Consider the following 12,320-nt stretch of genomic DNA (forward strand, 5'->3'; position numbering starts at 1 on the left):
GCAGGCGCCTGTAGTCCCAGCTACTCGGGAGGCTGAGGCAGGAGAATGGCATAAACCCGGGAAGCGGAGCTTGCAGTGAGCTGAGATCCAGCCACTGCACTCCAGCCCGGGCGACAGAGCGAGACTCCGTCTCAAAAAAAAAAAAAAAAAAAAAGAAAATAAAAGTTCTCTTTATATGAAATACACATTCTCAAGTATATCCTATGATAATCGCTCAGGATATATTCATCTGCATTTCTAATGATATAAAAATACAGTAAGACCCTGAAACAACTTGAGTTTGGATATAACATGATTGGTGATAGCAGGTGGGGAGAGAGTAAAATGGATGGATGATATTTAAGTCCAAGTGCTCAGTAAAGAATTGTTTGTGGCAACAAATCACAGCTGAGTCCTTGACGAATTTGGGCTGTGCAGCCAGCTAGCCAAATAGACTCACATCAGTCGTTTCATCTATCTCTCAGTTACATAACCTGGAATTTTATAGAATGAATTTGTGGACTTCACTTATCATGTTATCTTGGAATTTAATTATATACTCATATTTTAAATACACAAAATAAATATATGTCTACTGTTACAAAAATGTACTACCACATATAAAATTAACTTTCAATTTGTCTGTTTTGTTTAACAATATACATTGAAAATTTTTTTCATGTGAGTAAATGTAACTCCACATCATTTTTTCATCAATGTGTAATGAAAAAACTTTATAAACTCTATATGAATGATCGAACTTTTCTTAAACCGATTTCCTTTTAGAAACATATAAGTTTTTGGCTCTTTAAAAAAACACTATTACCACAACTACTACAATGACCATATTTGGCATAGGAGTATTAATGTATGATAAATTTCTAGAAGAGAAACTGATGTGTCCAAAAGCACATATCTTTCAAAGTCTGATTTGCCAAAATGACTTCCAAAAATGTTGTATTACTTAATATTCTCACAGTACATGTGAATATTTGTTTTACCATATCCTCAACTCTGAATATAATAAATATTTGTATTTTCTAATTGTATAGATGAAAAATTAACTCATTTTTATTTTCAATAGATCTCAATTCGATGAGCATATGCTATTATTCCCTTCTGTCAGATGAGGAAACTCAGGCTCACAATGTGTACCTGACAATTGATTAACTGATGATTCTTCAGGCAGCACAGCTTCCTGGTAACACCACCATGAGGACTCTGGAATCAAACATTACTCTTTTTTAAAAAATTTTGAATCATCTTCCTCACAAATGTGTAATATAACAACAGCTTTCACTTTAAAAGCACTTACTATATGCCGGGCACTATTCTAAGCACTGTACATATATTAACTCATGTCATTAAAGTAATTTTGTCTTTGTATTTTCTGACTATAAAAAGATAAAAGTTGCCCAATTCAGTGGCTCAGGCCTGTAATTCCAGCCCTTTGGGAGGTTGAGGCAGGAGGATCACTTGACCCCAGGAGTTGGAGACCAGCTTGGGGAACATAGACCTTGTCTCTACAAAAAAATTAAAAGACTAATTGGGCATGGTGGCACACACCTGTAGTCCCAGATACTTGGGAGTCTGAGGCAAGAGGATCGCTCGTGTTAAGGAGTTTGAGGCTGCGGTGAGCTGTGATTGCGCCACTGCAACCCAGCCTGGGCAACAGAGTGAGACTCTGTCTCAAAAAAAAAAAGACAGAAAGAAAGAAGAAAGAAAAAAGAGAGAGAAAGATTAAAGTTACCTTTAAAAAAAGAATATAGAAGTATGAAGAATAAACAGTAAAAATTGCATTAAAACATCTCACTCTTGTTCCAGGGTCTTTTGTTGTTGTTTCACAACTGCTGCCAAGCCCACCCTGCTCCACAACAGCTAAGAACCAGATTGCAGAGGAAATGGAGGCTAGGGGAGGGACGACTGATGGAGGAGTTATCCTGGGAGCGGAAGACTGGAAGAGACAATTCTCGAAAGAAGTAGAAAAGTTCAATAGCTCCAGAAAAAGAGGTAGCCCCTCCCTAGTAATCAGAGTCAAGCAAATAACATTTTTCCCTCCGGGATAGGAAACAACAGAAAAGACTGACAGGGCCAAATGTGTAAGTGGGGGGCGGGGAGGGAGCAGAGGGTGGGCCCACTTCTGCCGCGCTTTTGGTGGGAGTGGAAATTAGGGACCCGAGCTCACTGGTGACGTAGATCTCATGTGACCAGGAGTCGACGTGTGCAGAAGTCCTGGTAGTCTGGTCCTTGTTCCCGTCTGGATACCAGCTTCCTTCAGCAGTGCAGGCGGTGGTCCCTGAGGCTAGTGCAAGGAGTGAAACTTGCGGGAATTTTGCAGGTTGGTGTCAATGTAGGTGTTGACTGGGGATTTCTAGGGTGGGGGGGCTTAAGGCAGAGACTTGTGGGAGTGCCAGTCAGGTCCGTCTCTCCACCCTCCACCTCCAGGTCTACAGGAACTGATGACCCTTGGGAAAGGGACTAGGGGTCCTAGGAGAAGAACAAGTAGACCTGTGATAGTTTAAAAATAATCGTCCTCTGCTATCTAATCCTGCTTTCAGGACCCCCACCCTCCTCCCGAACCCCGCCTCAGTCTTAAAGATAGTTTGGAAATAATCTGCTTTCTCACTCTTTGTTTGATGGGAAAAACGAAGTGACTTGCATGCACTGTGGATAGGGGGTGAACTGGAGGAAACAAAAGGTGGGAAACTTTCCATATCCGAAACCCTAAAGGAGGAAAACTACGTGTGGCAGTCTCTGGCGCTGGTCGGCCCACCAAGCGCTCGCCCCACCCCCACCGTCCCCTCCCGTTTCCCGTTTGTCTGCAGGTCTGTTGTTTCTAGCAAGACCCAAAGCTAGAAAAGGAGGAGGAAGAAACTGACCCGATCAGTGCCAGGTAGGTGAGAGGAATATTATAAAGTCTCCTGGGGTGGAGACAAAGGTTGTAAGCTCCACTGTTCCTGCCGGCTCCCTTCCACCCCACCCCTTTCCCCTCTTCTTTTCTCTCCCCCTTCTCCTTTCCCCTCTTCCTCTGCCTGCCAGCCACCTTTCTCTTTTCTGACCTGGTCCCTGTGTTAGGCCCTATGGGGGAAAAAGGATTGGGGAAGGCTGGGAGGCGGAAAGAAGGGCCTTGGAAAAGGTTAGAGGGAAGGACAAGAGAAGTGAGGTGGAAAGTGGAGGTAAGAGGAGTGGGGATAGTGAAGCTCTGATTGCTGACTGGGCTTCTTAGTGGAAGATATTTTATAACAGTCTGAATAAAAAAAAATTAAATGCTGAGACCTCTGTCCACAACACCTGTCCACTCACCAAGTCTTTAACTTACTGTCTTCTTTTTGCTTTCTAGAAATTATTGTATTCCAAGAAGAATAAGCAAAAAAATAAAAGAAGGAAGGAAGGAAGAGAGGTAGAGATACAAGATGAAATCCTGTCAAAAAATTGAAGGAAAACCAGAAAATGAGAGTGAACCAAAGCATGAGGAAGAGCCAAAGCCTGAGGAAAAGCCAGAGGAGGAGGAGGAGAAGCTAGAGGAGGAGGCCAAAGCAAAAGGAACTTTTAGAGAAAAGCTGATTCAATCTCTCCAGGAGTTTAAAGAAGATATACACAACAGGCATTTAAGCAATGAAGATATGTTTAGAGAAGTGGATGAAATAGACGAGATAAGGAGAGTCAGAAACAAACTTATAGTGATGCGTTGGAAGGTTAATCGAAACCACCCTTACCCCTATTTAATGTAGTTTACCTTGATTTTTATCTGATATTAACAATACCATATAGCTTGCTTTTTATTAGCATTTCCTGATATTCCTTTGTCCATATTTCTACTTATAACCTGTTGCTATTAATGGTTTTAGATGTATCTCTTGTTATCTGTATCTCATTGTTTATTGTATTTTGAACCAATCTACAAGTCTCTGTCTTTTAATAAAAGAACTTTACTCATTTGTAAAAAAGAGGTTCTTGGTAGGATATAAAATGGAAAAAGGCTAAGTAATATGTGAATATCATATTTTTGAAAGGTAAAAAGTACATTTGTATATTACATATATGGACATAACTTGTGAAGGATGAAAGAAAGTATAGCCTCTCGGTGGTGGGATTATGAATGATTTTTCTCCTTTTGCTTATTTGTATTTTCTATATTCCTAAAATTAACACACATTATTATTGCTAGAATAATAAAAGCTTTATAACAAAAAGAAGCAACAAGCAGCACTTATTAGTTTATTTCAAAACGTATTGGGGCATTTAATATTTGTTGACAGAATTTTAGAAGCAAATGTGAACTTCAAAGCAACTCCAGACCACTTAGCTAGAATAATAAATTTTACATATTTTCTCATCTTTAAAATAAAGAAAATAATCTCACAAGGATCTGGTGAGGGCCAAATAAGGTAATGACTGTGAGCTATGTTTGACAGAGTTTTGTTCCCATTCCCAACTCCATAAGAGATTAATTTCAGGGATTTGGAAGGGTGGAGAAAGTTCTTATCTGTGATTAAGAACAAACCCAAGGCTGGGTGGCTCACACCTCTAATCCCAACACTTTGGGAGGCTGAGGTGGGCGGATCACGAGGTCAGGAGATTGAGACCATCCTGGCTAACATGGTGAAACCTCATCTCTACTAAAAATACAAAAAATGAGCCAGGCATGGTGGCGGGCGCCTGTAGTTGCAGCTACTTGGGAGGCTGAGGCAGGAGAATGGTGTGAACCCAGGAGGCAGAGCTTGCAGTGAGCCAAGATCGCGCCACTGCACTCCAGCCTGGGTGACAGAGCAAGACTCTGTCTCAAAAAAAGAAAAAAAGAACTGTGAGCTGGGTGCCACCTTTATGTTCATTTCCTGGTATGCCTGCCCAGCTTCTCATGCCCTTGCCCTTGATACTACCATATATACTGCGTTTCCTGCCCCTTCTGCTGGGTCCTGCACCTTCAGGCCCCTACCACTGTGAATGTGCTAGAATTCTCAAGTAGTGAAGCCCAGCATATTTCTTTGGCACCCCCAGTAAGCTTAGTTTCCAGACTGACCTTTAGAGAAGTTAGGAGATTGCCCATCTCTTCAATTTAGATAGACACTTATGCAGTGCCACATGAGTCATGATGTCTTATAGATATCTTGGCAACTTTGGGATTTTAACTTTCTACCCATAAGGCTCAGACATGATAAGTCCATCTGGGAGTTGGACTAGAAGACAAATCTGAGTAACAGACATTATGCTTTACTCAGAATTGCTGCCGTGGATCTGAAGACTACCATTTTATCTTCCTGACTCCTATTTCCTTAGGACAAATGATTTCTCCCAGAAAACTGGTGGCGGGCCCTCCTCATCTGTTCAACAGATATCTCTAGACTTGTATAAATTTTGAAGGAAAATTCAAGTCAGATTTTGGAATAACCCCACCCCTGGCTGGAAATATATGAAAGTGCTGTATAGGCCTTATTATGTGTCTATATCTACATATCTCTATCTGTCTGTCTGTCTGTCTATCTATCTATCTATCATCTATCTATCGTCTTTCTTTCTTTCTTTTTTTTTTTTTTTTTTTTTTTAGGTGGAGTCTTACTCTGTCTTCCAGGCTGGAGTGCAGTGGCACGATCTCAGCTTACCACAACCTCCGCCTCCCGGGTTCAAGCGATTCTTGTGTCTTGCCTCCCGAGTAGCTGGGATTACAAGCATGCACCACCACACCTGGCAAATTTTTGTTTTTTGTATTTTTAGTAGAGACGGGGTTTCACCATGTTGACCAGGCTGGTCTCAAACTCCTGACCTCAAGTGATCCACCCACCTCTGCCTCCCAAAGTGCTGGGATTACAGGCATGAGCCACCGTGCCCAGCCTATCTTTCTTTCTTTACAAAAGGCCCACTATTGTGCCTGTCATGTGTCATTTTCCTCTGTGATGCCATTTTGGGAACTCTTCATGTCTCCAGACCATTCTTCAAGGTGATGGCAGCCTAATGGTTGCTGGTAGGGCTGCAGTTCATGTTGGAGTGAGATAAGGTTCCAGGCTCACTGCCAGTTTTACAAAACAGAATCAATCCATCCCCTTGGCCCTCAGAGGGGTTGCACTTAGGAAGGATGTGGAAAGGCTCACTCAAGCCACACTCCTGTCTAGGATAGGCCTGACTTTGGCTTCTCTGCTAGGCACAAGGCCCTCCTCGGCTGATAGCTTGCCTGTCCTGAACAGACATACCTGGAGAAAAACAACTATCCTTTTTGCAGATCAGAGCACTAGACTTCCTTTCTCCCTTTCTTTCCTTCACAAGGAGGTTTGATGAGGACTTTTTTATAAGGAAGAAGATAAGATCTCAAAATTCACTAATAGAAACTTTGTCCCAGACATGACTGTTCTGCATGTAATCAGATAACTTGTGGTTAAAGTCAGAGTCTGGTGGTAGGGGGAAATGATTTTAGACAGTACACAAGTCTTTTAAATTGTGGTGTCCATGTATTTATTTGAACATGTATGAATGAATACTTTCTGTTTAAAGCAAATGATGATAGTTTAGATTTAGGGTGGCATTATAAAGTTTGTTTTTCAAAAAAGTATTCAAATCAAATAAGGGAGTAAATTTGAAGAAGAACATTAAGTTAGAACACAGTATTAATAGTGTAGGTGGCACATACTTAGGGCAAAAAAAATCCTGGTGGGAAACATTGCCCCAGCATGGGCATAATAACTTTAGGGATAATAACTGGAAACACCTATCAAGAACCGTGCAGGATTTGAAATTTTACCCTGCGTATAAGCTAACAACTGAGCCTACTCTCATTTAATGGATGCTGGCAGAAGACTCGAGACTCCTGGGTCGAAATCAAATGACATTATCACAGCAGCAGCAGTAGCCAGAGCTTCATGTTGGTTTGTATTAGTTCCTTATTGTTCCCAAGTTTCATGGGGTGGCATAGGACTGGTGATTGATACCTCAACATGCAGCGCATTGCATCATAGGAAGGAAACCTTGAGTTTGGGGTATTCAATGCTTTCACAGCAGAAACAAGCCTACTCTTTGTTCAGGGAAAGACGTTATCTTATCGCTCAAGGTTGCTTGTTGCAAACACAACTATGAAAAATGGTCTGCCTGGGTAAAGAGCACTCAGGGCCTTACATTCTTGGCATACCCAATAATAATATGTAGGGATGCTCAGGGCTCATAGCAGATTGCCTCTCCAATTAACAGTTTTCTCTGTACAATAAATCTGAATGTGAATAATAAGCCTTTCCTAACACCAAAAGCTCTGGTTTATGATTCCAAATTAAATACAGCACACAATATATATTGTAGAATGTAAACATGGTATTTGTAACTATTTCTAGTATTTAGCTTAGTACAGGGGATTTTAAATAAATATTAAGATTAATTGGGCCGGGCGCGGTGGCTCACGCCTGTAATCCCAGCACTTTGGGAGGCCGAGGCGGGCGGATCACAAGGTCAGGAGATCGAGACCACGGTGAAACCCCGTCTCTACTAAAAATACAAAAAATTAGCCGGGCGCGGTTGTGGGCGCCTGTAGTCCCAGCTACTCGGGAGGCTGAGGCAGGAGAATGGCGTGAACCCGGGAGGCGGAGCTTGCAGTGAGCCGAGATCGCGCCACTGCACTCCAGCCTGGGCGACAGAGCAAGACTCCGTCAAAAAAAAAAAAAAAAAAAAAAAAAAAAAAAAAAAAAAAAAAAAAAAGATTAATTGGATGGAAACAGCATCAAGTGAGAAACTAAAGATAAACAGTCTTTGAGGAACTTCAAAATTACAGTAAGACACAGCTATCATGATACCACAAAATAAAAGAGGTAAGAATGCAAAGTCAATGGATTCTTCAGGACGCTAATGACAAGAGTAATGTCATATAAAACTTTTTACTAGGAAACTGACAGGAGAGTGTGTATTTGAAAACCAGCCCCAGATCCCATCCACACATAATCACCTCAGTCTCTGTAAAAAGCAAAAGTTAACAGAAAAGCTGGTTTGTTCTCTCTGCAAAGAAAGTTCAAGGTAGGGTAAGAAGGAGGAGGCTAACACACATAACAGTATCCAAAAGCAATTATTTGATATTCTGACACCAGCCTTTTGCAAGACCCTTAGCACAAACAGCTGCATCACTTTAATAATTTAGTTGGGCATGGAGCATCTTTTCATGTGCTATTGGTGATTTGTATTTCACACTTTGAGAAATGTCTATTCAAATCTTTTGTCCACAGTGTAATGTAGGTAAAGGAACTATTTAAAGGAATGAAGTAGATCCATATGTACTACATGTTCACCATGTATTGTTAAAAGAATAATGAAGAACAGAAGGCACAGTATAATATATACACACATACACATACATACCCATATCCACAAATATTCACATATGTCAAGATGAAGCCCTTCGGTTTGCTAAAGAGAAGGATCATTTCTTTTTAAGTGGCATTTTGGTATCTCCCATCAGGCCTCCTGCCATCTGGTTAAGAAATAATAATAATAATTTTTTTTTTTTTTTTTTTTTTTTTTGAGACGGAGTCTCGCTCTGTCACCCAGGCTGGAGTGCAGTGGCCCGATCTCAGCTCACTGCAAGCTCCGCCTCCCGGGTTTACGCCATTCTCCTGCCTCAGCCTCCCGAGTAGCTGGGACTACAGGCGCCCGCCACCTCGCCCGGCTATTTTTTTTGTATTTTTTAGTAGAGACGGGGTTTCACCATGTTAGCCAGGATGGTTTCGATCTCCTGACCTCGTGATCCGCCCGTCTCGGCCTCCCAAAGTGCTGGGACTACAGGCTTGAGCCACCGCGCCCGGCCGTCAATAATAATAATTTTTTTAATTCCCAATTGGTAATTCTATTATCCGTGCATTATAATTGCCAAAATAATTCTTGGATTTACACAGAGTCTTTCTTCCCTTCCATGAACTCTGAGTCCTTTTCTAGATGTTATATCATTAACCTATTATTTTATAGAAAAGGAAAGTGAGGCCTGGCGGAGGTTGCCCAGCTATTAAATGGAATACTTGCCTAAGGTCAATGTCCTTGTTCCTAAACAGCGCTCTGGAATGATTGGTATTTAATAAATAGTAACAATACCATTGTGCTGAGTGAATTCCTATCAGTTCCTCAAGGCTCCATGCCCTTTCGAGTCCCAGTCCTGGTTTCACATTTATCCCTGCCTGAAACACTGCCTCAATTGCCCCTCACACACTTAGCCTGGATAACTCCTACTCATCCATCCCAGAATAGATAATACTTCCTTTTAATAACAGCTTTATTGAGAATAATTTGCATACCAAACAAATCACCGACCTAAATTACACAATTCAATGGTTTTTAGTATATTCACACATATGTGCAACCATTACCACAATCAATTTTAGTACCTTTTTGTCAAGTCAAAAAGAAACACTGCACCCCTTTGTTATGACTCTCCTATGCCGTTATCTCCCTGTCCTTAAGCAAACACTAACCTGTCTTCTGTATGTATAGTTTTCTCTGTCCTGGACATGTGAAATATAGTCTCTTGTGACTGGTTTCTTTCACTTAACATAATATTTTTAAGGTTCATCCATGTTGTAATATATATCAGTACTTCATTCCTTTTTATTGCCAAATATTATTCTGTTGGATGACTAATTCACATTTTAGAGATGGATACTAGCAAGGATATGAAGCAATAAGATCCCTCATTCATTGCTGGTGAGAATGCAAAATGGTATAGCCACTTATAAAGGCATTTTGGCAGTTTCTTACAAAACTAAACATACTCTTGCTAAACAATGAAGCAATCGTGCTTTTTGGTATTTACCCAAATGAATTGAAAACTTATGTCTACACAAAAACCTGCACACATTTTTATTTATTTATTTATTTTGTGATGGAGTCTCACTCTGTTGCCCAGGCTGGAGTGCAGTGGTGTGATTTCCACTCACTGCAAACTCCACCTCCTGGGTTCAAGCGATTCTCCTGCCTCAGCCTCCCGAGTAGCTGGGACTACTGTGCGTGCCACCACACCCGGCTAATTTTTGTATTTTTAGTAGAGACGAGGTTTCACCATGTTGGTCAGGCTGGTATTGAACTTCTGACCTCAGGTGATCCACCTGTCTCTGCCTCCCAAAGTACTGGGATTATAGGCATGAGCCACCGCACTTGGCCTCCACACATATTTTTATAGCAGTTTTATTCATAATTGGCAAAACTTGGAAGCAACAAAGATGTCTTTCAGTGGGTAAATGGATAAACTTAGGTATATCAAAACAATGGAATATCATTCAGCACTAAAAAGAAATTAGCTATCAACCCATGAAAAGACATCTATATGACATTCTGGAAAAGGCAAACTATGGGTATGGTAAAAGGCTAAGTGGTTGCCAAGGGTTAGAGGGAGAGTGGAATGAAAAAGTGGAGCATAGATTTTTAGAATCCTCTATGGGTGAAACTCTATATAATATGATACTATTATGGTGGGTACATGTCATTATACACTTGTCAAAACCCATAGAATGTACAACACCAAGAGTAAACCCTATTGTAAACTATGGATTTTGGGTGATAATGATGTGTCAGTGTAGGCTCATCACTTGTAACAAATGTACTACTCTAGTTCAGGATTTCGATAGTTGGGGAGCCTGTGTGTGTGTGTATAGTATCAAAGGTATATGAGAACTCCGTAATTTCTACTCAATTTTGTTGTAAATTTAAAACTGCTCTAAAATTAAAGCCTATTTTTTAAATCCCTCTGTATCTTCAGTAACACTTTTTTTTTGTTTTATAGTCTATTTTGCCTAATATTAGTATACTCACTCAAGTTTTCCTGTGGTTGCTTTTTGCATGATATATTTTTCCCACCTCTTACTTTCAATCTACAGTATTAGAATCTTTGAAACTAAAGTATGTATCCTATAGACTGCATACAATCCAATGTTGTTTTTTATCTAGTGTGACAATCTCTGCGCTTTGATTAGATTGTGAATCTAGTCACAATTTAAAAAGAAATGAGCTATCAACCCATAGTAACAATTAATGTTACTATGAATATAATTGTGTTTAAGTCTTCCATTTTCCATTTTGTTTCCTATGTGTCCTATGTGTCCCATGCCTTCTTTTGTTCTATTCCTCCTGTTCTACTTTCGTTTTTATTACTGTATGTTTTCTCGTGAAGCATTTATATTTCTTTTTTTTTTTTTTTTTTTTTTTTTTTTTTTTTTTTTGAGACAGAGTCTCGCTCTGTCGCCCAGGCTGGAGTGCAATGGCAGGATCTCGACTCACTGCAGCCTCCGCCTCTCGGGTTCAAGCGATTCTCTTGCTTCAGTCTCCCGAGTAGCTGGGACTACAGGTGCCTGCCACCACGCCCAGCTAATTTTTGTATTTTTAGTAGAGACGGGGTTCACCATATTGGTCAGGCTGGTCTCGAACTCCTCACCTTATGATCCACCCGTCTCGGCCTCCCAAAGTGCTGGGATTACAGGCGTGAGTCACTGCGCCTGGCCCAGCATTTATATTTCTTTATTGCTTTTTTCACTATGTTTAAACTTTGTTGTGGTTGTGCTAAAGCTTACTATATATATAACCATCACTTGTCAGAATCAATTTCAGATTCTTGCTAACTTAATTCTAGTCATATATAGAAATGTTACTTCTATTCCTTCCCCTCCTTTTTGTGGCATTATTGTTACACATGTTACATCTATTAATGTTACAAATCCAATAATGCATTGTTATATTACTTTACCCTCTGTAGTCATTTCCTTAGACCAGTACTGCTTTACTCCCACCCACCTTTTTTGTTCTGTTATTGGCAAAAATATTACAATTATATGACATTTCTATGTGTTACAGGCCTAACAATACATTAGGTACACATTATTTTATACAATTGCTTTTTAAGCTAGTTAAGAAGGGAGAAAACTTTATTTTATACTTATGCATACAATATACTCTCTTTTATAATTACATATTATCTACGCTATTGCTTTTTGGTTTTTGGTAGAATTTTAATTACCATCTGGAGTTTTTTATTTTTATTTTTTTTCAGCCTAAAGATCTTCCTTTAGTATTTCTTGTAAGCCAGTCAGCTGGGTACAACTTTGCTCAGGTTTTGTCTATCTGGGAATGTCTAAATTTCACCTTTAATTTTGAAAGATACATTTGTTTGATATAAGATTCCTGGTTGACTATTTTCTTTTCCTTTTCTATTTCCTGTAACAGCTCCTCACTAATGGTTTTCTTTCTTTTGAGCACTTTCATTGTGTTGTACCGCAGTCTTCTTACCTTCATCACTTTTTTTTTTTTTTGCTGAGGAGCCATCTGTTAATCTTATTAAAGTTCCCTTAAATGTGAAGAGTCGTTTTTCTCTTGCTGCTTTCAAAATTTTCTCCTTGTTTTTG

General features: G+C 40.0%; 1 protein-coding gene across 2 annotated transcripts; it reads left to right on the forward strand.

The window, feature by feature from the left end:
* The first annotated feature begins 2,162 nt into the window (after positions 1 to 2,162).
* On the forward strand, positions 2,163 to 4,179 carry TCEAL9 (transcription elongation factor A like 9). 2 transcript variants are annotated; one of them, XM_025373194.1, is made up of 3 exons: positions 2,194 to 2,317; positions 2,805 to 2,872; positions 3,320 to 4,179. In XM_025373194.1, exon 3 carries the CDS (start codon positions 3,393 to 3,395, stop codon positions 3,708 to 3,710), a length of 318 nt encoding a protein of 105 aa, XP_025228979.1. In that variant the 5' UTR covers positions 2,194 to 2,317; positions 2,805 to 2,872; positions 3,320 to 3,392; the 3' UTR covers positions 3,711 to 4,179. The 2 variants fall into 2 exon arrangements, with proteins under 2 accessions (XP_025228980.1, XP_025228979.1); XM_025373195.1 differs by lacking the exon at positions 2,805 to 2,872 and having other exon boundaries at positions 2,163 to 2,317.
* The last annotated feature ends 8,141 nt before the right edge of the window (positions 4,180 to 12,320 follow it).

The sequence above is a fragment of the Theropithecus gelada genome, chromosome X, assembly GCF_003255815.1.
Source record: "Theropithecus gelada isolate Dixy chromosome X, Tgel_1.0, whole genome shotgun sequence".
Classification (NCBI taxonomy): Eukaryota; Metazoa; Chordata; class Mammalia; order Primates; family Cercopithecidae; genus Theropithecus; species Theropithecus gelada.

Bases quoted from the DNA above. Each gene is read 5' to 3' on its own strand.
- TCEAL9 (XM_025373195.1), top strand. From the start codon at position 3,393: ATGAAATCCTGTCAAAAAATTGAAGGAAAACCAGAAAATGAGAGTGAA.